The sequence below is a fragment of the Canis lupus genome, chromosome 6, assembly GCF_011100685.1.
Source record: "Canis lupus familiaris isolate Mischka breed German Shepherd chromosome 6, alternate assembly UU_Cfam_GSD_1.0, whole genome shotgun sequence".
Classification (NCBI taxonomy): Eukaryota; Metazoa; Chordata; class Mammalia; order Carnivora; family Canidae; genus Canis; species Canis lupus.
In genome coordinates, this window is record NC_049227.1 from 17,696,382 (window position 1) to 17,722,465 (window position 26,084).

Consider the following 26,084-nt stretch of genomic DNA (forward strand, 5'->3'; position numbering starts at 1 on the left):
CCACACAGTTTTCCAGAGTGGCTGCACCAGTTCACATTCCCACCAACAGTGCAAGAGGGTTTCCCTTTCTCCACATCCTCTCCAACATTTGTTGTTTCCTGTCTTGTTAATTTTCACCATCCTCACTGGTGTGAGGTGGTATCTCATTGTGGTTTTGATTTGTATTTCCCTGATGGCCAGTGATGCAGAGCATTTTCTCATGTGCTTATTGGCCATGTCTACGTCTCCCTCTGTGAAATGTCTTTTGCCCATTTCATGATTGGATTGTTTGGTTCTTTGCTGTTGAGTTTAATAAGATTATGGATACTAGCCCTTTATCTGATATGTCATTTGCAAATATCTTCTCCCATTTTGTAGGTTGTCTTTTAGTTTTGTTGACTGTTTCTTTTGCTGTGCAGAAGTTTTTTTATCTTGATTAAGTCCCAGTAGTTCATTTTTGCTTTTGTTTCCCTTGCCTTCATAGATGTATCTTGCAAGAAGTTGCTGTGGCCAAGTTCAAAAAGGGTGTTGCCTGTGTTCTCCTCCAGAATTTTGATGAGGTTTAGATCTTTCATCCATTTTGAGTTTATCTTTGTGTATGGTGTAAGAGAATGGTCTAGTTTCATTCTTCTGCATGTGGATGTCCAATTTTCCCAGCACCATTTATTGAAGAGACTGTCCTTTTTCCAGTGGATAGTCTTTCCTGCTTTGTTGAATATTAGTTGACCATAGAGTTGAGGACCCATTTCTGGGTTCCCTGTTCTGTTCCATTGATCTATGTGTCTGTTTTTGTGCTAGTACCACACTGTCTTGATGATCACAGCTTTGTAGTACAACTTCAAATCCAGCATTGTGATGTCCCCGGCTCTGGTTTTCTTTTCCAATATTCCCCTGGCTGAATAAGGTCTTTTCTGATTTCACAAATCTTAAGATTTTTTTTAAATTTTTTATTTATTTATGATAGTCACAGAGAGAGAGAGAGGCGGAGACATAGGCAGAGGGAGAAGCAGGCTCCATGCACCGGGAGCCCGATGTGGGATTTGATCCCGGGTCTCCAGGATCGCGCCCTGGGCCAAAGGCAGGCGCCAAACCGCTGCGCCACCCAGGGATCCCTATTTTGTTTTTTAAATAATTTACACAACCATCTCCTTGTCTAAGACTACAACAGAGTTTTTTTTTTGTTGTTTTTTTTTTTTTAATTTATGAGAGACACACAGAGAGAGAGGCAGAGACACAGGCAGAGGGAGAAGCAGGCTCCACGCAGGGAGCCGAATGTGGGACTCAATCCTGGAACTCCAGGATCACACCCTGGGCCAAAGGCAGGTGCCAAACCGCTGAGCCACCCAGGGATCCCCCAGAGTTCTTTTTTTAAACATTTATTGAGATATAATTCACACACCATAAACTTAATCCCTTTAAGGCATACAATTCACTGATTTTTAGGATTATCAGAGAGTTGTACAACCAATCACCACAATCTAACTCCAGAACATTTTCATCACCCCAGAAAGAAACCCTTTAGCCATCACAACCCCGTTCTCTACTCCTCCAGTCCCTGGAAACCACTAATCTACTTTCTGTTTATCGATTTGCCTATTCTGGACATTTCATATCATTGGAATCATTAGATATGTGGTCTTTTGTTTTTTTGTTTTTAATTTTTTTATTTATTCATGATAGTCACAGAGAGAGAGAGAGAGAGAGAGAGAGAGAGAGAGAGAGAGAGAGGCAGAGACACAGGCAGAGGGAGAAGCAGGCTCCATGCACCGGGAGCCCGACGTGGGATTCGATCCCGGGTCTCCAGGATCGCGCCCTGGGCCAAAGGCAGGCGCCAAACCGCTGCGCCACCCAGGGATCCCTGTGGTCTTTTGTGTCTTTTTTCACCTGGCATACTCTTTTGAAGGTTCATCCACGTGGTATTATGAATCATTACTTTTTAGACATTTTAAAATAGTTTTTCTTTTTTTTTAAGATTTTATTTATCTATTCATGAGAGACATAGAGAGAGAGACAGAGGTTTAGGCAGAGGGAGAAACAGGCTCCCTGCAGGGAGCCTGATGTAAGATTCCATCCCAGGACCCCACGATCACGACCTGAGCCAAACGCAGATGCTGAACCACCCAGGCGTCCCTAGATGTTTTTTTTTTTTTGTTTTTTGTTTTTTTTTTTTTTAGAGTAATTTAGAGTTAAGTTGAAAGTACTGAGAGTTCCTATATCCCTCTACCCCCTATCCTAGCCTCTCTACTATCAGCACCTCATACCAAATTGGTACATTGGTTATAATTTATGAATCTAGATTGATATATAATTATCACCCAAAACCCACGATTTACATTAGGGTTCGCTTTTGGTTTTGTACATTTTATGAGTTTTGGCAGAGGTATAATAACATGTATCCACCAATTATTATCGTATCACTCTAAAAATCCTCTGTGTTCCACCTATTTATTCCCTCTCCCCAAAATCTGGCAACCACTGATCTTTTTACTGTCTCCGTGGTTTTGCCTTTCCCAGAATGTAATATAGTTGGAATCATACAGTATATAGCTTTTTCAGATTGCCTTCTTTCTCTTAGTAATAATGTATTTAAGGCTACATGGGTTTTTAAAAAATTTTTATTTATTCATGATAGTCACAGAGAGAGGGAGAGGCAGAGACACAGGCAGAGGGAGAAGCAGGCTCCATGCACCGGGAGCCCGAAGTGGGATTCGATCCCGGGTCTCCAGGATCACGCCCTGGGCCAAAGGCAGGCGCCAAACCGCTGCGCCACCCAGGGATCCCCGGGTTTGTTTGTTTGTTTGTTTGTTTGTTTTTTTGTATCAATAATAGCTCATGTCTTTTTTTTTAAGTTTTTATTTATTTATTCATGAGAGACAGAGAGAGAGAGGCAGAGACATAGGCAGAGGGAGAAGCAGGCTCCCTGCAGGGAGCCTGACGTGAGATTCGATCCAGGGTCTCCAGGATCATACCCTGTGCTGAAGGCGGCGCTAAACCACTGAGCCACCCAGGCTCTCGTGTCTTTTTAAAAAAGATTTTATTTATCTGAGAGAGAAAGAGAGAGAGAGAGCAAAGGCAGTAGGGAGGGGCAGAGGGAAACGCAGACTCCCGGCTGAGCAGGGAGCCAAACGCCGGGCTCTATCCTGGGACTCCGAGATCATGCCCTAGTCGAAGGCAGATGCCCAACCGACTGAGCCACTCAGGCACTCCATGGCTTATGTCTTTTTAATGCTAATATTTCACTGTGTGAATGTACCATGGGTTATTTATCCATGTCCTACTAAAGGACATGTTGGTTGCTTCCAGGCTCTGGCAGTTATGAATAAAGTTGCTATAAGCATCTGTCTGCAGGTTTTTGTGTGGACATAGAAGTTACCAGATTATTTGGGTAAATACCAAGGAGAATAATTGCTGGAACATATACTGAGAGTATGTTTAGTCTTATAAAATAGCTGTACGAATGGCTTTTTTTTTCTTTTTCAAACTAAGCTCTACACCCAGTGTGGGGCTTGAACTCACAACTTCAAGATAGTCATATGCTCTACCCACTGAGTGGGCCACGCACCCAAGTACTAATGGCATTTTATTTTTAAAAGACTTTTAAAATTTATTTATTCATGAGAGATATAGAAAGAGAAGGAGGCAGAGACACAGGCAGAGGAAGAAGCAGGCTCCATGCACCGGGAGCCCGACGTGGGATTTGATCTCAGGTCTCCAGGATCGCGCCCTGGGCCAAAGGCAGGCGCCAAACCGCTGCGCCACCCAGGGATCCCAGAATCTATCAGTTTTCCATAGTGACTGCACCATTTTACATTTCCACCCACAGTGCACAGAATCCCAGTTACTCCACATCCTGGCCAGCATTTGTTCTTTTCTTTCTTCTTTCTTTTTTTAATGGTAGGCATCCTAATGGTTTGGAAAACAGCACCGTTTTTTGAATATTGAACAGCTTTATCTAATCATCCCTATTTTAAGTAACTGCTTATTTTTTTTTTTTTTTTAATTTAGAGAGAGAGCCCAAAAGCACCTTTGAGAGCAGGGGGAGTGGCAGAGGGAGAGAAGCAGACTCCTCACTAAGCAGGGAACCCCACACTGGGCTGGAATCCCATCACCCTGGAATCACAACCTGAGCTAAAACCAAGAGTCAGATGCTTAACTAATGGAGCCACGCAGGCGCCCCTAAACAACTGCTTTTAATGTGACTTCTCTAGCTCTTTCTCCAGTTTTTTCCTAATTGATTCACAGGGCTTGTCTTTTTATGTGTTCAACTCAGAAGAGAGGCTGTCTTGGGCAGCCCGGGTGGCTCAGCGGTTTAGCGCTGCCTTCGGCCCAGGGCCTGATCCTGGAGACCTGGGATGGGGTCCCACGTCAGGCTCCCCGCATGGAGCCTGCTTCTCCCTCTGCCTCTCTCTCTCTCTCTCTCTCATGAATAAATGGATAGAAATCTTTTAAAAAGAAGAAGAAGAAGAAGAGACTGTCTTATAATTCCCTGGAGTGTATCAGTGCTACCACTGTGGCTTCCCATGGTAGATCCCATAGGTATCTTCACAGGTAAATATATTGGACAAAGGTATAATATGCAAGGGGCCAACTACCCTGCCCTCAGATGTTTACAGAAGTCACACTGAGCTAGGAGTGAAGTCTGCACTGCATTATGATGCCCTTATTACCTTGGAACTCCTGGCTCCAATCCAGGCCTTTTCCACCCCTCAAGGCACCCAGACCTTTGTATATTTGTTTATCTCCCCCGGGGCTGTAAGCACCACTGAGAACAGACCCGCTTAGAGCCACCTCTTTTCAGTCCCCAGCATTATGTTTGCAGATGCCGCGCGTTTAATTATCATCAGCCCAAGGGAGCTGCAGGCGCTTAGGGACTAAGCCTTGGGTCACACCCAGCGGAGACCTGGGAATCTGGAAGGCCGTGGAGAGCAACTTGGCCTCCGTGGCCGGGGAGACTGTTTAGCTCCCTGCTCTGTACCCAGCTCCCGGAGCTGAGCTCAACTGGGGCGCTCAAGGCGAGCGGAAACGTCGTCCAAGTCCGAGGGCACAGCCGGCAGAGAGCCCACCCCCGTCCCCGGGCGATGCAGAGGGGCTCTGGCGAGGCCCGGCCGAGCCCGCGGGGGAAGAGGAGCGGTGCTCTGGGCCCTCGGGCCTCCCGCCGGGCCGCGCCAGCGCGCGGGGAACGGAGCAGGTGCTCGGCCAGGAGCATCCCGGGCTCGCCAGGCCTTCGGGAAGGAGGCCGGCTCGCACGCTGCCGCCCGCTTCCCTCCAACCGAGCGATTCCCCGCGACCCAATCAGAACGCCGGCTCCCGGCTTCCTGGCCCGCGCCGCCCAATGATGGTGCGCGGGAGGGAGAAGGGCGTGAAGCCTGGCGGCGCCATTATCCTTGAGGGCGAGCGAAGGGTTTCGAGCCCGGGTGCAGCGGAGGGGTTGGTGGGCGTCTCCTGTGCTTCCACCGTGGCCGCAGGCATCTTCCGGTGCTCTAACCCAGGTCCATGAAGGACCCGTAAGATTAACTCCGGAGGCGTTTGCCACGGCCCCACGAGAGGCTGGTCCTGGTGCCCTTCGGGCCTCCGGGGCGGCGCTGTGAGCCCGAGCACCGGCCGGGTTGGGCCACGCGGCTTCCAGAACCCCGGACCCGCCGGCGAACCGAGGTGGGGTGGGGGAGGGAGGAAAGCGTTGGACCCATGGTGCCACCCTGGGGCCCGCGCCTCGCCGGCAGGCAGGCAAAAACCCAATCTGGGCGAGGGAGGCCCGGCGCCGTGAGCTTCGCGGACGTGGCCGTGTACTTCTCCCCGGAGGAGTGGGGCTGCCTGCGGCCCGCGCAGAGGGCCCTGTACCGGGACGTGATGCGGGAGACCTACGGCCACCTGGGCGCGCTCGGTGAGGCCCCACCCGCCCCTTCTCTCCCTTTTTATGACACAGATTTTTAGACTTAGGGTCTGGGTGCTCCTGTGTGTAATTTGGGAGGGTCTTCTTCCGGGTTCAGGAGGTTATACTGCCCCCGTCGTCTAGGCTCTATCCTCTCACCCGGTCTGCTGTTGGCCTCTTCTCCCCTAGGATTCGCAGACGCCAAACCCGTTCTCATCGCCTGGCTGGAAAGAAAGGCGGAGGTGTGGACCCCGGAGGCCGAGGATCCCGAGGAGGGGGCCAGGCACCCAGGATCTGGGATAGGTGAGGAAAGTTGGGCTGAGCTGGACTGCAGCCGCTTTTTGGGAGCCAGCCTGGAGCCAGCCTGGGGCCAGCCCTTTCTCCTGGCAGCCCGCTTCCCACACACAGCCTCTTTTAAACACTCTAGTTGGTAAGAATCCTCTGAGCCTTCTCTTCCAAAGTTCCCTTTATCAGACCTCGTGTCTTCCTTGGGTCAAGGATAGCTAGGCAGGGGGAAGAGAAGTTAGGGGAAGAGAATTTACTGAACCTTCCTCTCTATGTTCCTGGCGTGTCTGCAGGCCTCAGAAAGCGGCCAGAAGTTCACTGAGTGAGAACAGCAATTTTGGCTGAGGTGGTGACCACTGTTTTGGTAGACACTGACCTGCAGCTCATTCCTATACCAGGAGAAATCTCTGTTCCTGCTGAAACGCCCGCATGTAGGGGCTTTAACACAGCAGGTGATTGCTTATTTCCAACAGGCACTACCATCCTTCAGCTTCTGACAAAAACCACAATTTTCTAAGCCCTACATGAGGGAAACAAAAGGGCATGTGGCCATGGAATGGGGAGCTGCTGTCTGAGATGAGCCTGGGGGCTCTGAAACACGGACTAGTCCAGAGAAATGCCCTGCTGCTCCATTCACTTCCATCTCCCCATGGTGAGAGAAAGCACAGAATTGCATTTCAATTCTCTTGTCTCTTTAGAAAGCAAGAAAAAGAAGAATGAACCCAGCAGCAAAATAGCGGCCAAGGAGCTTGAGCATGCCCCTGTGAAGAATGGGCCACCAGTAGAGGCCAGGCTGGTCCCTAGTTCCAGGGACTACAACTATCCATTGCCTCAGGTGTCCAAAGACATGGGACACCAGTGCACTGAGACTCCCAAGAGGCCCTACCCCTGCCTGGAATGCAACCGTTCTTTCAGCTACCCTTCCCTCCTAGCCAGCCACCAGCGGGTCCATTCTGGGGAGAGGCCCTTCCCCTGTGGCCAGTGTGGACGTTGCTTCCGCCAAAGAGGCAATCTGGTTGTCCATATGCGCATACATACAGGGGAGAAGCCCTTCTCCTGCCCAGACTGTGGGAGGCTCTTTGCCTATCCCTCGATGCTGGTCAGACATCGGCGAATCCACTCTGGAGACCGCCCATATGTCTGTGGGCTGTGTGGGGTTCAGTTCTCCCAGAGGGCTCACCTCGTCCAGCATCAGCTGCTTCATACAGGGGACAAGCCTTATTCATGTCCAGATTGTGGCCGCTGCTTCCGCCAGACTGGGGCACTGGCCATCCATAGACACAGACATGGTGGGGAGAAGCCATACGTGTGTATGGAGTGTGGACGCCACTTTACACACCCTTCCCTCTTGGCTATCCACCAGCGCACCCATACTAGGAAGAAGCCCCATATCTGTTCTGATTGTGGTCGGGGCTTTGCCTACCCCTCCCTCCTGACCAATCACCAGCGAGTCCACTCTGGTGAGCGCCCCTACCCTTGTCCCCATTGCAGTGCCCGCTTCGCCCAGCAAAATAACCTGCTCCAGCATCAGCTCATTCACACAGGTGAAAAGCCCCATGAATGCCCTGATTGTGGCCGCTGCTTCCGGCAAAGCGGATCTCTGGCTATTCACAGGCGCACACATACAGGAGAGAAACCCTACTCCTGCCCCGAGTGTGGGCACCAATTTACCTCTTCCTGTGTCCTCAACAGCCACAGGCGCAGCCATTCTGTTGAGAGGCCCTTCCCTTGTTCCCAGTGTGGGAAGACCTTTAAACGAAAGAGTGCCCTGGAAGCCCATCAATGGATCCATCGTACAGGTGGGACAAGTCATAAGGGTGACAGACCTCTGTTACAACCCCCAGCCCAGGCTTCTGTTCCTGAGGGTCAGGAACCATCAGTACACTTCCAGCATTTTCCTGACATGTTCCAGTAGTGGGAATGACAGACTTAAGCAGCCACTAGCAACAAATGTTTTAAGAGTCTCCCTCATCAAGTGTTGGGAAGGAAGTGCACAGAGGGCAAGGGATAGGAGAGGAAAGAAAAAAGGGATCAAAATGGGGAGGTGGGGGCTAATCTATGTCTGGAATCTATGAGATATGGGAGGTGAGAGGGAGGACATCCAGAGTGAAGAACCTGCCAGGAAAAGCATGAGACTCCTCCAGTCTCCTCCCAGCCCTGACTGCTGACCTCAGACCTTTCGGCTCTGGGTTTCCCCTCACTCTAGATCTCAGGAGAACATATCACAGCTTGGACCAAGGGCCATAGTGTAAGAGGAGGATCATAGACTTTGAATCAGTTTATCCCATGTTCAATCTTGGCTCATCTCTTGCATCCTCAACATCTGACTATAAAATGAATACATTAATACTAGGTGGTTGTGAGGATTAAATAATATATAGTCAGTCAAAACTGTCTAGTACAATACTTTTCACTTGTGTATATCCTTCCAAGCTTTGCACCTGCAGAATTGTTTGAATACTGAGGACACCCTTACCTAATTACTCCTGCTGAATACAACTGCTGTTAATGTAAATTTTCTAGCTCTTTTACATGATTCAATAAGTTACAAACTAATATTCTGCCTATTTTTTTTCCCCTGGTACTCACAATGCTTATCTTTTCTGGTGCTCAACTCAGGTCTCATAATTCCCTGGAATGTGTCACTGTGGCTTAGGCACCCAGACCTTTGCTTATATATCATGTGTCTACCTCCTGTTTTTTTTTTTTAATGTTTTATTTATTTATTCATCAGAGACCCACACAAAGAGGCAGAGACATACGCAGAGGGAGAGGCAGGCTCCCTATGGGAGTCTGATGCAGGACTTGATCCCAGGATTCCGGGATCATGCCCTGAGCCAAAGGCAGATGCTCAACCACTGAGCCACCCAGGTACCCTGTACCTCCCCGGGTTGTAAGCACCACTGAGAACAGACCCGCTTAGAGCAACCTCTTTTCAGTCCCCAGCATTATGTTTGCAGATGCCGCGCGTTTAATTATCATCAGCCCAAGGGAGCTGCAGGCGATGGGACTAAGCCTTGGGTCACACCCAGCGGAGACCTGGGAATCTGGAAGGCCGTGGAGAGCAACTTGGCCTCCGTGGCCGGGGAGACTGTTTAGCTCCCTGCTCTGTACCCAGCTCCCGGAGCTGAGCTCAACTGGGGCGCTCAAGGCGAGCGGAAACGTCGTCCAAGTCCGAGGGCACAGCCGGCAGAGAGCCCACCCCCGTCCCCGGGCGATGCAGACGGGGCTCTGGCGAGGCCCGGCCGAGCCCGCGGGGGAAGAGGAGCGGTGCTCTGGGCCCTCGGGCCTCCCGCCGGGCCGCGCCAGCGCGCGGGGAACGGAGCAGGTGCTCGGCCAGGAGCATCCCGGGCTCGCCAGGCCTTCGGGAAGGAGGCCGGCTCGCACGCTGCCGCCCGCTTCCCTCCAACCGAGCGATTCCGCGCGACCCAATCAGAACGCCGGCTCCCGGCTTCCTGGCCCGCGCCGCCCAATGATGGTGCGCGGGAGGGAGAAGGGCGTGAAGCCCGGCGGCGCCATTATCCTTGAGGGCTAAGGGTTTAAGGTCCCGGCGCTAGGCCCTGGGCTCTCTGCAGGGACGCGAAGCGGCGAACCCAGGACCACCTGGGAGTGACCTAAAAGTCCCAGCCCTCCCCTTCTCCGCATTTTAGAAAGAGGGGGCACCTTCGGCATCGGCCCGGATGTGCCCAGTGCCTGTTGTTGGGGAGGGTCCCCTCCACTCTAGCTCACGAGGCTGCACCCCACTTCCCCTAGTCTAGGCTCCATCCTCTCACCCCGCCCGCCATTGGCCCCTGTGCTTGGGATCGCTGGCCTCAAACCCGCCCTCATCTAGCAATGCAAAAAGGAGGTGTGGAGGGGATGAGGCACCCAGGATCTGGGATAGGTGAAGAAAGCGGGGCTGAGCTGGACTGGAGCCTCTCTTGGGAGCCAGCAGGGCAGGCCCTTTGTCCTGTCAGCTACACCTACACCCCTCTCTTTAAATACCAATATTCCAGGGCAACCTGGGTGGTTCAGTGGTTTGGCGTCTGCATTAGGCTCAGGGCGTGATCCTGGGGACCCAGCATTGAGTCCGGCGTTGGGCTTCCCTTGAGGAGCCTGCTTCTCCCTCTACCTGTGTCTGCCTCTCTGTTTCTCATGAACAAATAAATAAAATCTTAAAGAAAAAAAGGCCAATATTCCTAAGAATCTGATGAACCTTCTCTTCTAAAGTTCTCTGTCCCAGACCTGGAGGCTCTTTGCCTTCAAGGGTAGTGGGTCCCCCTGGTACCAACTGGGGAAACAGTCGAGGATTGAGATCTTTGCCTTCTTTCCTCTGAGTACTTAGATTATTGCTTCCATTAGAGTTTTCCTCGATTGTGGGAATGTTTTATCTGTGCTGTAGAACACAGAAGCCACTAGCTACATGTGGTCATTTAGTGCTTGAAATACAGCTAGTGTGCCCAAGGAAGTGAATTTTTCATTTTAATTAACTTAAGCCTAGGGATGCCTGGGTGGCTAGGAGGTTGAGCAGCTACCTTGGCTCAGAGCACCATCCCTGAGTCCCAGGATCAAGTCCTGAATCAGGCTTCCTGCACGGAGCCTGCTTCTCCCTCTGTCTATGCCTCTGCCTCTCTCTGTGTGTCTCATGAATAAAATCTTTTTAAAAATTAACTTAAGCCTAGAGATATGCATGTTGTATTTCTGACTGGCCTTGGAAAGAGGCCAGAAGTTCAGTTTGGCTTATTGGCCTACCCCCGTGTCTCAGGTCATATCCTGCCATTTGAAACTGCCCGGAGCCCTGTAGAATTTAATAACTTGCCATCTTTCGTTTAGAACGAAAACAGGTGTTTTTGTGTGCTCCAAAGGTGCGAAGGTCTGTTTTTTGAGAAATGTTTCCACTGAAATGTCTATATTTAAGGTCTATAACCAGAGGTGCCAGCTTCCCCCTGAAATGCATTCAGCCCCTTCTTTATGAGAACCCTCTCTAGTTCTGGAAGCCTGAACTGAGAAGGAATGATACTCTTTCTGAAAATGGGAAATGTCTGCCTGAGGCAGGTGGGGCATCGCTGGGGAGGGATTCACACTTAGATCCTTCTGCCCTGAGTGAACGGGGCATTCAGTTACCAGTGCCGCTCCATCTGTGGTGATCACAGCACCCCACAATCTATAGTTGCAATTCTCTTGTCTGCACAGAAAGCAAGAGTAAAGAAAAGAAGGGAGAAGTGGAGGGTAAAGGAACTTAATGCAGCCTATGTGAGGCTACCATGTAAGGCAGCGTGGCAAGACACCTTTCAAGTAAGTGAGGGCCCTGGCTCCAGGGGGCATGGCCAGAAACTCAGGGCTCCTGAGCCACAACAGCAGTGCTGTCAGGCTCCAGAGAAACCCAGCAGGCCTGCTGTGCTGAGCAGCGTCTCTGTCTCCACGTTACGGTGAGGATGCCCCTTTCTCAGTACAAGGACCTGTTCCAGGATCAGCCCCTCCACACCAGCCGGACAATCTTCCCCTGCCCCCAGTGGGGGTGCTGCTTTTTAACAAAGTAGGGTACTGGCCACCCATATAAAGGAGGAGGTTTGTATGTGTCTGAACTGTCGGCAGCTCTTTGCCATCCCCTCACCATTAGACATGGGCAGATCCACTCTGGTGACTGTCCCTGTGTGTGTGTGCGGGGAGATCCTGCGGGGGCCACTTTTCCCAGAGGGCTCACCTGGTCTAGCTCTAGCTGTTCTACACAGGGCACACCTGTGTCCACTGTAGCTGCCACATCCACCTGTGTAGGGCCCTGTGTGCCCGTGTGGACACAGGGGCAGACTATGGGTGTGACATCATATGGCCCTCTCTCCTGGCCAACCACCTGCCTGTGCACCTGAGGAAGCCCCGCCATCATTGTCTAATGGTGCTGTGGCTATAGGTGGTGCTTCCACCATAGGCTCCCTTGGCCATTCACAGATGCACACCCCCCCCCCCCCCCCCCAGGAAACTACCCCTGCCTGGGTGTGGCATCTGCTTCTCCTGCTCCTCCCTCCTGCTCAGCCACAGGCATATCTGCTCTGATGAGAGGCCCTTTCCCTGCACTGAGCGCGCTGAAAGCTCCAAAAGAAAGTATACCCTGAAAGCCGGCCAGTGAAGCCATCAGGCAAATATAGAGAGGCCACGGGCACCTGGGGGGCCCAGTAGGTTAAGCATCTCTTGATTTCAGCTCAGGTCATGATCTCGGGGTTGTGAGGTTGAACCCCATGTAGGACTCCATGCTGCGGGTGGAGCCTGCTTAGATTCTCCCTCTCCCTCTGCCCCTCACAGACAGCCCCCCCCAAATCTCACGCTGAGCGCTGTCTCTCTCTTTAAAGATTTTATTTTATTTATTTTTTAGATTTTATTTATTCATGAGAGGCACACAGAGAGAGGCAGAGAAACAGGCAGAGGGAGAAGCAGGCTCCCCATGGGAAGCCCGATGTGGGACTTGATCCCAGGACCTTGGAATCACGCCCTGAGCCAAAAGGCAGACGCTCAACCTGCTAAGCCACCCAGGCATTCTGAGCTCTGTCTCTCTTTAAAAACAAACAAACAAACAAACAAAACCAAAACACAGAGAGGTCAAAATGTGGGAGACCTGTGCCCCACCCTCCTCCTTTGGGGATCAGGACCCTTCAGTTCATGTCCACTATTAGATAAATTCCAGAAATGTGGGTGCTGTGAAGGAGCTTATAACGGAAGATATCCCTTCTCGGCAAGTGTTAGCCACACAGAGCGAGTAGAGGCAGAAGAAAGAGGGGTAGGGGTGAGATGTACAAAGTGAAAAGATCTGTAGGTGCCTTGACGTCCTCCCTCAGAGAACAGTATATAGAGGTAATCAGAAATGTACCAGTGAGTTACCTCACCCAGGAACACACAGGCTAGAATTGGACTATGTGAATCTGTTGGGAAAAGGGAAGATTCCGTAGTGCCTGGGTGGCTGAGTCGGTTAAATTTCTGCCTTCAGCTCAGGTCATGATCCCAGGATCCTGGGATTGAGCCCTGCATTGGGCTCCCTGCTCAGCGAGGAGTCTGCCTCTCCCTCTCCATCTGCCCTTCCCCCAATTCATGCTCTCTCGCTCTCTGTCTCTCAAATAAATAAAATCTTGAAAAGGGAAGGTAAGATTCCTTCATTATTCATGACATAACTTTCTCCGAGGACTACTGTTTGCTGGAGTGTGGGTTTATGGTGCAATGACATTTGAGGCAAAGGTTAGGTTATAGTTAGTCTATAAGGTGAAGTCCATGGTGTACAAAAATCAAAGGTTGGACTGCCAGGTACTTCCCTCTCAGTGAGCATGAAACAAGGAGAAATTAATCTCAAAGACTTGCACCCTGTTTAGAGCTGCCAGTGGAATGCAGAAGACACTCTAGGTTCAAATCTCATCTCTGCCTTTACTAACAAGTTTTGGGCAAGCTGTTCCACTGTTTGATAATTGTCCTCATAAGGACTCTGAAAGGTGAATTTCTTATTTAAGTTTTTTTTTTTTACATTTTTAAAACTTAAATTCAATTTGCCAACATTTAGTATAACACCCAGTGCTCATCCCATCAAGTGCCCTCCTCAGTGCCTGTCACCCAGTCACCCCATCCCCCCACCTACCTCCTCTTCCGCATCCTTTTGTATGTTTTCCAGAGTTAGGAGTCTCTCATGGTTTGTCTCCCTCTCTAATTTTTCCCCATTCAGCTCCCCTCCTTTCCCTTATAGTCCCTTTCACTATCTCTTATATTCCAGGTATGAGTGAAACCATATGATGACTGTCCTTCTCTGACTTATTTCACTCAGCATAATACCCTCCACTCCCATCAGTGTCAAAGCAAATGGTGAAAATTCATCTTTTCTAATGGCTGATATTCCATTGTGTGTATATATATACATATATACATATATATATATATACATATATATACACACACCACATCTTCTTTATCCATTCATCTGTTAAAGTACATCGTGGCTACTTTTTAAAAAAATATTTTATTTATTTATTAATGAGAGACACACACACGGAGAGGCAGAGACGTAGGCAAAGGGAGAAGCAGGCTCCTTGCAGGATGTGGGGACTTGATCAATGTGGGACTTGATCCCAGGACTCCAAATTCACACCCTGGATTGAAGGCAGACACTCAACCACTGAGCCACCCAGGCATCCCAACCTTTTTTCTTTTTTTAAGTAATCTCTACACCCAACATGGACTCAAACTCACAACCCTGAGATCAAGAGTCACAGGCTAGGGACACCTGGATGGCTCAGTGGTTGAGCGTCTGTCTTCGGCTCAGGGTGTGATCCCAGAGTTCTGCACCCTGTTTAAAGATTCCATATCTGGCTCCCTGAGGGGAGCCCGCTTCTCCCTCTGCCTATGTCTTTGCCTCTCTCTGGGTCTTGCATGAATAAATAAATAAAATCTTAAAAAAAAAAAAGTCACAGGCTACTATGACTGAGTCAGCTGGGCACTCCTGGAAGGTGAGTTTCAATTGAGATCATCTATATCAATGTGCCTACATGGTGGCACTTAGTTGGTACTTTTTTGGCCCTCACCACCATTTTCCTTTACCCAAAACAAGGTGTCCTTGGTCCTTATGTGGCTTCTTGGTGTGCAGACTCCATGGATCTTCTCCATTCTTCTCTACAGGGGAAATAAAAAGGCGGAGCCCTGCTTGTCTTTGTACCCAATGTGGATCCAGGAATTTATACAGAAAGGAGCAAGAACCTCTGTTGTTTTTTTTTGTTTTTTTTGTTTTTTTTATTTATGATAGTCACAGAGAGAGAGAGAGAGAGGCAGAGACATAGGCAGAGGGAGAAGCAGGCTCCATGCACCGGGAGCCTGATGTGGGATTCGATCCTGGATCTCCAGGATCGCGCCCTGGGCCAAAGGCAGGCGCCAAACCGCTGCGCCACCCAGGGATCCCGAACCTCTGTTGTTACATTAAGTTCTGGGTGCTTCTCCCTCCAAAATGTTTCCCTATGGTTAAGAGCATCTGACTCTGCCTGATTCCTAGATCCTGCCTTCGTAGCTCCCACCAAGACAAAAATAAGCTAGGCCAAATGGGACCTTTCCAACCCAGGGCTAACGGGCTATATGTGGGAAGAGGGCTCAGCACCTTTTCATCTCAGTATTTAATCATCCTTCCTATCCTTCCTATTCGGTATCAGCATCATTGACAGCACATCATTACCATTTAGGCAAAATTCCCACAGATGCCTTTCCATTGTTTGAACACTTTCTTCCAAATGAAATGGTTTGCTATCCATTGGCCTTTGTATTCCCTTAGCAGCCCAAGTTTACCTTCTTATTTCTTTAAACTGAACTATGTATAGGCAGAAAGCATAGGCACAAAGCTATCAGCCCTGCAAACTACCAGAGTATTTTTCCAAAAACATTATCAGAAAGCAATTCACTCCTCTAAACTGATTTGGAACTCCCCAGTGTGCAGGATAAAGCCATCTAATACCTGGTGCCAGCCTATCCTTTCGATCCTTCAGTTTTACCCTAATGGTATTTTGTACTGCATCAGAAAGTGGACTCATTCCCTCCACACTCAGAACTTTCCTGAATTCCTTGTTTTGTACCAGAGATCTTTATGGCCCTGGAATTCAGCTGTTTATTCAATGGGTGTACATTGAGCACCACTGCCCTCCCTAAATCCTACCCATTCATAGACCAAACTCATTTTTCACCTGATGCATCAATCTGGAACGTCAGAGGGACCCTGTCTTATTCATTTGGCAATCTTGACATTCCACCTGCATCCCCAGTAGTTTGTTCAATCAACAGTCACTATGCTTGGAACAGAGAACTCAACCTGTTTACTGCAGGTTTTCCCCCCTTACTTCCGCTGTTCAAAGTCATCTTCCTGGGCAGCCCAGGTGGCTCAGTGGTTTAGCGCCGCCTTCAGTCCAGGTCATGATCCTGGAGACCTGGGATCGAGTCCCATATCGGGCTTCCTGCATGGAGCCTGCTTCTCCCTCTCTCTGGCTGTGTCTCTGCCTCTCTCTCTCTCTCTGTGTGTGTCTCTCATAAATAAATAAATAAAATCTTGAAAAAAAAAGTCATCTTCCTTGGAACCCCTTACTACCTATGTTATCCTACGAATTCCTGACACATTGTGTTTACTCATTGCAGGCTTTGGGGGTAGGTGTTTTGCTAAGAGTAGGTACTTAAAAAAGGTTGATTAGGGATGTCTGGGTGGCTCAGAGGTTGAGCCTCTGCTTTTGGCTAGGTGTAATCCCGGAATCCTGGGATTGAGTTCTGCATAGGGCTTCCTGCTTGGAGTTTGCTTCTCCCTCTGCCTATGTCTCTGCCTCTCTCTTTGTGTGTCTCTCATGAATAAATAAAATCTTTTTTTTTAATTAAAAAATTGATTAATGGGCTGGAGAGATAGCTGAAATGTTGTAGCAAATGGCATATTCTCTGATCCCCAGATCCTTGGGAAACCCTGCACAGCCACAGAGAAGTGGGGACCGATGGAGTGAGGGCTGACTGGTTCCATCAGCAATTTTCCTATGCCTTTCACATAGATGCTTGCAGCACTGTTACTACTTTTAAATGCATGTGCCTCACTCAACTATTAACTCCATTCAGAGCATGGTGCACGACTCATTTCCAAAATGCCCAGCACCACGCTTTGTACATTGGACAAATGTCACGTAAAAATAAACTATGGAGAAATGTGCAGAAGATAGAACCTGAGAAAAGGCCAGGAGGTCAGATCATTGACAAGCGAATTCTGATAGTGCGGGGGAAGGGAGCCGACTTCAGCGGTTTTAATAAAGGGCCGGTCAGCCTCGGGTTTAAATCTTTGTTTCTTCTCCTTACAAGCAGAATCCCTTTGAGATTTTTCCTATCAGTAGAAACGGAGGATAACCATCACGAACTTTACACAACGGTAGCAAAGAAAAAAAAAAAAAAAAGATGAAATGTGTCATAGGGGAACGGTGCCTGCGTGCAGGAAACGCCAACGTTCTTTCCCCTCCCGAAAGGGCACCAGGAAGTTGTCCAATTCGGAGAAAGCCACCAGGGTACTCTCAGCCCCAAGTTGGCCGGGGTGGCTCCGTCACTCAAATCCTTCCCTTCCTCAGGGAGGCAGCGGCTGCCAGAGAACAGGGCCGGTCACTTAGCCGCCTAGCCGCCTCGCCGCCGCCCGCCTGCGATCTGGCTGCAGGGCCCCGGCGCCCAGGCTCGGCTTCCTGCCCTTAAGCTTCGGTTGGCTTCGTTCAAACAGGCCGCTTTCGCCACCATCCAATCAGAACGCCCGATCTTCGGCCGCCGCCCAATGGGCGCGTGTAATGGGGGAAAAAAGGGCGTGAAGCCCAATCGCAGCGCCATCACACTTGAGGGCAAAGAGGTTAGGAAGCCGGCATGGCGCTCCGGTCAATAAAATCGATAGCTGGAAGCCGCCTGTGTTCCAGGCTAAGGCGGTGCGGTAGCAGCGCCGCCATCTTCCCCGAAGGCATCTTCCGGTGCCTTTCACCCAAGTTCGGGCAGGAGTTTCCTGAATAACAGCGAAAGGTTTCCGTTAGCCCCGCAAGGCGGCCGATTCCTATTCCCTCCGGGCCTCCCCAGGCACGCTCAGCCCCGGCCCGGCTGGGGATCCCAAATCCCGGGGTCCGCCAGGGGTCCAGGCCGGGACGGGGAAGGCCGTGGCGCTGGCTTCTGGGGTCCAATGGCGCCACCTTCGGCTCCACTGTCCGCGCGGGGACAAGGAGAGGCCGCACCCGGCCGGAGAAGGGGAAGGAGGCCGAGGGCGGTGAAGTTCGCGGACGTGGCCGTGTACTTCTCCCCGGAGGAGTGGGGCTGCCTGCGGCCCGCGCAGAGGGCCCTGTACCGGGACGTGATGCGGGAGACCTACGGCCACCTGGGCGCGCTCGGTGAGGCCCGGCCCCGTTCGCGTCCGCGAGGCCCGAAGGGATGGAGGAGGTTAGGAGCGGGCGGGGGGTAAGGGCAGGGCGGCAGGGAGACCAGAGTGTCCAGGGACCTGGCCTGCGACCAGGTTGTGTCAGGGGAGGAGGACAGGAGATGACACCGGGTAGATCTTTACCGAGCGTTATCTAGGAGCTGGAAGTCTGACTGGTTCTCCTCGCCCAGGGTGCGCAGGCCCCAAACCAGCCCTCATCTCCTGGTTGGAACGAAATACCGATGATTGGGAACCGGCTGCCCTGGATCCGCAGGAGTGCCCAAGACGGGTAACAGTCCAAAGAAGTGAGTGTAAAATGCCTGCAAAGGGCCTGCAACCTCTAACGACTTAGTCTAGAGTGTTGGTGGCCTGGGGAGCCTGTGGCCCATGCTGTAATGCTTGATTTTCTGTGTTCATTTTCACACCTTAGGATCTTGTCTCTCTGATGGTGTTGGGTGGGTCCACCATACAGTGATTTACATGTCAGTTTGCAAACCAAGGGCCTGCAGTTCTCTGTTGTGTGAATGAATTGGTGAGCTTTTAGAAGGAGCTACCCTCTGGCCTCCTTCCCAGGATCCCTGTCCTCCAGTCTGCTCTGAACTGGGCTCTGACTGAGACACCTGGTACCTGTCTGGGTGTTCTGGATTTGGGTTGAAGGGATCTCATGGGGAACAGCTGCCTGGGGTGCAGGGTCCTCTTTTTGCCCTTTTGGCAGGGCAACCCCTAATCGGTGCAGGAATCTGCTCTCAGGATCAAGCAAGGCTCTGATTAATGCCATTAAGGTGGACCGGTCCCAGATTCACCCATAGGGGTGGATATAACTGCTTGGGCTGCTGTTTGTGTGCTGGATTCTCTGAGACCAGGGCTGTCTTTCCAAGATTCAGATCTGTCCATGATACTTCCTTGCTTAAAACTTTTCCGTTTTTGCCATGGCAGGTTGTCATGTGGCTGTCAGTTATAGCGCAGTCACTTGAGGAACTCAGTAAAAAAAAAAAAAAAAAAAAGATTCCTGGACCCAGAACTATTAATTTACTCTGATGGATATCTAGGACCTTGTATTTCTTTTGTTAACAGCCCCAGTTGATTGGCATGCATGTTTACGTTTGAGAAGCACTGGAGTTTAAGGTCCTCAACAGCAGTGGTTGAGAGTGTGGTCCTCAGACCAGCAGCAGCATCACTCAGGAAAGAATCAGAAATACAAAATCTTGGGCTCCATGCCAGACCTGCTGAAGCCAAACTTGTTTCAATAAGCTACCCAAATAATTCTCATCACAATAAAATTTGAGAACCATTGGCCTAGAGGGCCTTATGACCTAGTCACTGCCATCTCACACCTCATGCTTCTACTTCCTGCCTTACACTTAACCTCTTCAAAAATTTGTAATTTCTTAAATCTGCATAACCTCCAAGAAACTCTTCCTGACTTCTCCAGATAGAGCTGGGGACTACTGGAATATCCTCCCTATTTCTTTAGTAGTATGTCACAGCTTGTTGTCCTTGGCACTAACACTCCTTGAAGAGGGGCTGAGCCTGTTTGTCTTCTCACCTGTAACAGTGTCAGGGGCAAGGATAGGGGAGTAGTATTTGTTAAATTAATCTCTCCCTGTGTTTCTATAGAAACCAGAACCAGAAAGAAGAATGGAGAGAAGGAAGTATTCCCGCCTAAGGAGGCACCCCGAAAAGGGAAGAGAGGGCGGCGGCCCAGCAAACCCCGGCTGATCCCCAGGCAGACATCTGGGGGCCCCATCTGCCCTGATTGTGGTTGTACCTTCCCTGATCATCTGGCCCTGGAGAGCCACAAGTGTGCCCAGAATCTGAAAAAGCCTTATCCTTGCCCAGACTGTGGGCGCCGCTTTTCCTATCCCTCCCTGCTGGTCAGTCACCGGCGGGCACACTCTGGTGAGTGTCCCTACGTGTGTGACCAGTGTGGCAAACGTTTCTCCCAACGCAAGAACCTCTCGCAGCACCAGGTTATCCACACAGGGGAGAAGCCCTACCACTGCCCCGACTGTGGCCGCTGCTTCCGTAGAAGCCGCTCCTTGGCCAATCACCGGACCACGCATACAGGTGAAAAGCCCCACCAGTGCCCCAGCTGCGGGCGGCGCTTTGCCTATCCTTCCCTGCTAGCCATCCACCAACGCACACACACGGGAGAGAAGCCCTACACCTGCCTGGAATGCAACCGCCGCTTTCGGCAGCGCACCGCCCTCGTCATCCATCAGCGTATCCACACAGGCGAGAAGCCCTACCCGTGTCCAGACTGCGAGCGGCGTTTCTCTTCATCCTCTCGCCTGGTCAGCCACCGGCGGGTGCACTCCGGGGAGCGCCCCTATGCTTGCGAGCACTGTGAGGCCCGCTTTTCCCAGCGCAGCACGTTGCTCCAGCACCAGCTCTTGCACACAGGAGAGAAGCCCTACCCCTGCCCGGACTGCGGCCGCGCCTTCCGGCGGAGCGGCTCCCTAGCCATCCACCGCAGCACGCACACGGAGGAGAAGCTACACGCCTGCGAGGACTGTGGCCGCCGCTTCGCCTACCCCTCGCTCCTGGCTAGTCACCGGCGCGTGCACTCAGGCGAGCGGCCTTATGCCTGCGACCTGTGTGCCAAGCGCTTTGCCCAGTGGAGCCACCTGGCTCAGCACCAGCTCCTGCACACAGGGGAGAAGCCCTTCCCCTGCCTGGAGTGCGGCCGGTGCTTCCGCCAGAGGTGGTCTCTGGCAGTCCACAAGTGTAGCCCCAGGGCCCCGAACTGTAGCTCTAGATCTGCTCTAGGGGGCGCCAGCCAGAAGGGCAGTGCGCTTTAGTAGGGGAAGGACCCAAGAGGTTCATTTGATTTCATGGAGGGGCCCAGAGAAGGGAAGCAGAAGCCCCAGGTCAGGCAAGGCAGAGTCCGAACAGAAAATCCAGGTGTCCTGCTACAGAGCCCTGAACTGTAGTCTCTTCCACCACGCTGGCTGCCTTACCGTAAGTGGCTAGAACAGACCGTCCCATTAGGAGAGGTGACATCATGTGGTGGTTTTCCAAGCTACCCTATCCTGAAAGTATTTCTGTGTGTTGATATCAGCGCTGACAGTTCTCCCTGCTATTTTCCAAGCTGTTTGCTTTTCTAGTTTGTGTATACAGGGATTACCTGTCCCCTTGCATACAGTCAGGAGAATCCCATTCATGGGGGGGCGGGAGGGGGTAGTTTGCCCTGCTCTGCCCCTTCCTCCATACCAGGTTTAAACAGACCTGGTTTAGCCCTCTTTTTACAACACTCCTGCCAAGTTGTTTTACCCTTGCTTTAAAACCTCCCTTGACAGGGAGCTCACTACCTCACAAGGCAGGTCATTTCATTGTGGGATAGCTCTGATCTTTAATAGAAGGCTGTTGAAGTACCACATTCTCCTTCCCAATAAGCCTGGCCCAGAATATGTAATACTCCATCTACATGACAGCATTTCAGATAATTTAAATTACATCTGCTTTGCCCATGTTTTCAGGTTAAACAGCATTATTTGGTCAATCATTCCTTAAAGACAGAGTTTCCATTCCCACATGTGCTCTCTCCAAACAGGTGTTGGTTTTTCAATGTCCCTTTTAAAGGGTCAGGCTAAAATATGCCATCAGCACAGTGTACACTGTACACCTCCTTGGTCTCTACCTGTTTTAACAGCTGTAGATTGCACTGAATCTGGGGGTGGTGACACTGGACCAGGGCTTCATTGCAGACACATAAATAGGTTTTTTTTTTTTTTTAAACCACATACTGTGAAGACAAGTCTTCTGCTCCCCATGTTTGGGAAATTGATTCAAGTTGGGTCTGGGACATAGGCAAAATAAGCTTTGGGAGAAGACTGATTTTAAGGAAAAGCAGGGGAGCCATGACCTAGCAGCAAGAGGTAAAACGGGGACCAGCTTGTGCTTCATCCAGTGGATGTGGATTAGTTCCAGGCAGCCAGTGGCTAGAAAATCCTTGAGAACTGGGTCTCACTCCTCCCTGATTCTCATCAGAATAAGGAAACCTCAGCACAGGACTTTCCATGAGTCCTCAACAGTTTTCATAAAATGAGATGAGGCCATTCAAGGGAGGTAGAAAGTTGAGTAATTGAACACAGAGCAGGAAGAGTCTATAGTCCCCAAATTGTGTTCATGCCTGCCTTCCTCACATAAGCTCCCCAAAGCAGCAGCAGCAATGTGTCTTAATCTTTGCTCTGCCTCCCTGGCACCCATCAGAGTAGATGCTCAGTAAAGCTTTACCACATTAAATGAACAAGGCCTACCACTTTGCCTTGGGTAGCTGCACCAAATTGGGATTTCCCAACATGACTTCTCTGCTATTCCAACAGCTGGAGTGGGTCATGTTCCTACCCCTGTTGCTTGTTCCTTCAGCTCTCCTAATCTCAGCCCCAAAGTGGGGGAGCTGCTGGAGGACACAGTGTCTGTAATTACCTCTGTTCTGGTATTTAGCAAGTTGCATTCTAACTGTTTCTCCTCAGATGAATGGATGAGCTACCCTAAGACGGGTCATACCAGATTGGGTCTCATTAAAATATCAATAAATGATGTTCCTTGTGGAATTACTGTTTATAAAATATAAGTCTAGGTCCTTGACTGGGTAGAAATTTTTACAGTTCTGATGCAGACCTGCCCTAACAGCTATTCAAATGTCTGCCTAGCTCTATATTAGAACAGGCTATTCTATGTTTACCACCAGGCTGACCCAACTCTCTTTACCTAGGAATTCTGTTGACTTCCTTTGGGCCCAGATTCTAACTCATAAGACTTGGAGGCCCTGGTGGCCAAGTTCCAGTGTGTGTGTGGTCAGTAGAGGGCCAAGATGAGTGACAACTTCCTAGGTCCCCTAAAGTATTTCAGTCCCAGTGTCATTCCATGCCCAGCTGTGACCTGGCCCTGTTTTCCTTGGGAGATCCCAGTATCTTTCCAATTAGTTCCCCCTTCTGTTTCAGGTAGTTTGAGTTTCTGTTACTTGCAACCCAAAGAATGAACAATCCACAGTCATGATATGGATTTATCTCCCATGAGCTGTAGAGGAGGAAATAGCAGTGCTGCTGAGAGGTGCCAGAGCCAGCACCACGCCTTTCCTCATCTTCAACCTCAGTGAGCCTTCAGTATGTCTTCCCTGTATCCTTAACCAGTGAATACCTTTAAGAAACCGAAGGTTTCAAATAGGAGCTCTTAATATCTCACTCTCCACTGACTCCACATTTACAAGTATTTAATTATAGCGTTCACCAACATAGTTGTGCTTGATTTTATCTCCTGCCCTCTAGGGGACTTTGCTACATCTTTCTCTCCTCTTAGTTTTATGGTTTCAGAGTCCCTCTCTTGTCTGGAATACACACCTGCCAGTCTAAAATCTCTTTTTTTAAGATTTTATTTTTCAGTAATCCCTACACCCAACATGGGACTTAAATTCACAACCCAAGATCAAGAGTCGCATGTTCTACCAACTGAACCAGCCAGGCGCCTCTCAGCTAAATTTCTTGAAACAGTAGCCTATATTCACTGTATTCTTTGGCCTATTGCAATAGTATCATAGCCACTTTGTTGAGCATTTATGATGGGGCACATACTGTGTTAAGCACTTTATATGCATTCCAATGTAATGTGTATGAGAACCCCATAAAGTAGATGTGAGGAGATGCTCCTCCATGTGTCTCTCGTGTTGCTCCACATCTTGCAGAGTATGCCAAAAATGCAAGGCCTTGCCTTCAACAAATTCTCAGACGAGCCAATACCAGATCTAGAGCCTCCTAAACGAAGAGAGGTTGAGCCCCCTGATGAAGGACTATATTACACTGGCAAAAACACAGGATATATCTTCCTTCTAGCCTTTCTCAAATGTACCTGCAGCTATTTCCCAGGGTGGCAAGGCACAGGAAAAGGGGAAGTCATTATGATTTTTAGGGATTACTGGACATTGGATCTATACACATTCTAATTCTTGGAGATCCAAAATATCTCTGTACTTCACCAGGCAGTGGACTCCTGGAGACCAGGCATGTATAGAAAAGGGTTAACTCAGCAGGCTTAAGTTGCTCAAACCCTGCCCACTCCAAAGAAAGCCCATCTTCAGGACTGGCACTTGGCTCATTCCTGGGAGATAAATTCCAAAGCCTTGTACTATTTTGCCTGATTAGGGTGTGACTGTATGCTGGAGGCACCAAGCCGTGCTGTACCAGTCTGACCAGATGAGTTTATCCTGACAATGTGGTTTATGATGAATGTGTTTTTGCTCCGGGAGGCTGAGTCTGAGTAGCTAAGGTCAGTCATGTGGGTACTCTGTGTGTAACTGACTCCCCATTAAAAACCCTAGATACCAAGGCTTGGGTGAGTTTCTCTGGTTGGCAACAGTTCACACATATTGTCACAAATCATTGTTAGAAGAATAAAGTGCATCCCTGTGCAACTCCACTAGACAAGAACGCCTGGAAGTTTGTATCTGGTTTCTCCTGGACTCTGCCCATGCACCTTTCTCCTTTGCTGACTTTAATCTATATCCTTTTCCTTTAATAAGCTATAACCAGGGCACCTGGGCGGCTCAGTGGTTGAGTGTCTGCCTTCCGGCTCAGGTCATGATCCTGAGGTCCTGGGGTCAAGTCCCACATTAGGCTTCTTGCAGGGAGCCTGCTTTTCCCTTTGCCTGTGTCTCTGACTCTCTGTGTCTCTCATGAATAAATAAATAAAATCTTAAAAAAAAAAAAAAAAAAAAGCTGTAACCTAGAGTATAGAAAGCAAGCAAGCAAGCAGGCAAGGCCCTGACCACTCTTTTACTCTTTCCCCAGCCATTTCTTATGGTTGTGTTTGCATTAAGCAACTGTAAGGGAGTTTGGGACAACGAGCAGCTTGCTTGCTACTTACCATAAAACACCAGGTTCCCAAAGTTCATTGTTCCTCCCCCACAGTGCCACACTCACTGCATGCCTGGTGTCCATCAGGCCCCTCCATGCTGCCTCTGTGGGGCTTACAAGACAAAAGAACCAACACACACATTATGCTCAGGTGGCTTGTTGTGCCCTGGACAAGGTCTTTGGTCTAGGACACTAGGGTCTCTTGTCTTCTGCCAGCATCCACTAAACAGTAAGAGGCTAATTTGTTAATTTGTAAGTAGGGTAACCTTAGGTTGCACACCTGACAGAATGTATAATTCCCCTTTAATAGAGGAGGAAACTGAAGTTACTGATAGATTAAGTAACTTGTCTAGGATCACATATCTAGTAAGCCTGAGGGCCAGGATTCCAAGCCAGGTATGACTCCAAAGTTGACTGCTCTACACAGTGTTTGTTACTCCACCCAAACTGTCCTTTAAGATGTCTGGTGACTTGGCAAATCAATAATTTACTTTCAATCTCATTTACCTTAGTTTTCCTACTGAAGCTCTCCCATAACTTAGCTTTCATGCCCATATTCTAGTGCTCCTGGTGCCTCTTGTGGTTCTTTCTGGGGTGTGCATGTAGGAATTCCTTCTCAATGTTTCCTAGGGAATGTATATACATTTTCCCAAATTCCAAGAACAACTGGTCAAGGAACTGGGAAAATGCAAAAAACAGTATCATAACTATCCTGTGAATTAAAGCTTAACAATAAACACAGAGAAGTTACTGGTTTAGAAGATGTTGTTAAAAGCAAGACTAGGGGGCACTTGAGTGGCTCAGTCAGTTAAGTGTCTGCTTTTGGCTCAGGTCATGATCTCAGTGATCTCAGGGTCCTGGAATGGAACCCCATAATGGGCTCCCTGCTCAGCGGAAGGTCTGCTTCTTCCTTTCCCCCTGCCTGCTTGTGGTCTCTCACTCTCTCTCTCTCAAATAAAATCTTCTAAAAATAAATAAAAGCAAGACCAGGAAATGCTCCTACAGAGTTGAGAAAATGAATGTTAACATACCTGTGAAAGGGACAGAACCCCTAAAATAAAAGATACTGCAACAGAATCAGTAATCTTACTTGTAGGTATGGCCAGGTGATAAGTCTGTGTCCTGTCTGCTGCTAATCAGGAGTCATTCTTACAAATAAAATACTATCTTCCCAGAAGAATTGGTACAAATCTATAAATGTTATTCAAGAAATAAG

At 49.7% G+C, this 26,084-nt stretch overlaps 2 protein-coding genes and 1 long non-coding RNA gene across 6 annotated transcripts; 2 read left to right on the forward strand and 1 right to left on the reverse strand.

Annotated features, from left to right (window-relative positions):
• The first annotated feature begins 5,196 nt into the window (after positions 1-5,196).
• Positions 5,197-10,783, forward strand: LOC489911 (zinc finger protein 688-like). Of its 4 annotated transcripts, none has more exons than XM_038539803.1 (3): positions 5,197-5,860; positions 6,038-6,278; positions 6,607-6,919. In XM_038539803.1, exons 1-3 carry the CDS (start codon positions 5,665-5,667, stop codon positions 6,659-6,661), a joined length of 492 nt encoding a protein of 163 aa, XP_038395731.1. In that variant the 5' UTR covers positions 5,197-5,664; the 3' UTR covers positions 6,662-6,919. The 4 variants fall into 4 exon arrangements, with proteins under 4 accessions (XP_038395731.1, XP_038395733.1, XP_038395732.1 ...); XM_038539805.1 differs by having other exon boundaries at positions 5,217-5,860; positions 6,038-6,151; positions 6,427-6,919; XM_038539804.1 differs by having other exon boundaries at positions 5,218-5,860; positions 6,038-6,151.
• A 5,668-nt stretch (positions 10,784-16,451) lies between these two features.
• On the reverse strand, positions 16,452-21,193 carry LOC102154020. The gene is made up of 2 exons (XR_005360733.1): positions 18,162-21,193; positions 16,452-17,615 (listed from the first exon to the last, which is right to left on the reverse strand). It is a non-coding gene; the product is annotated as an uncharacterized LOC102154020 (long non-coding RNA).
• On the forward strand, positions 17,104-24,436 carry ZNF689 (zinc finger protein 689). Its single transcript, XM_038539808.1, has 3 exons — positions 17,104-17,991; positions 18,209-18,322; positions 19,635-24,436. Exons 1-3 carry the CDS (start codon positions 17,787-17,789, stop codon positions 20,816-20,818), a joined length of 1,503 nt encoding a protein of 500 aa, XP_038395736.1. The 5' UTR covers positions 17,104-17,786; the 3' UTR covers positions 20,819-24,436.
• Positions 24,437-26,084: the final 1,648 nt, after the last annotated feature.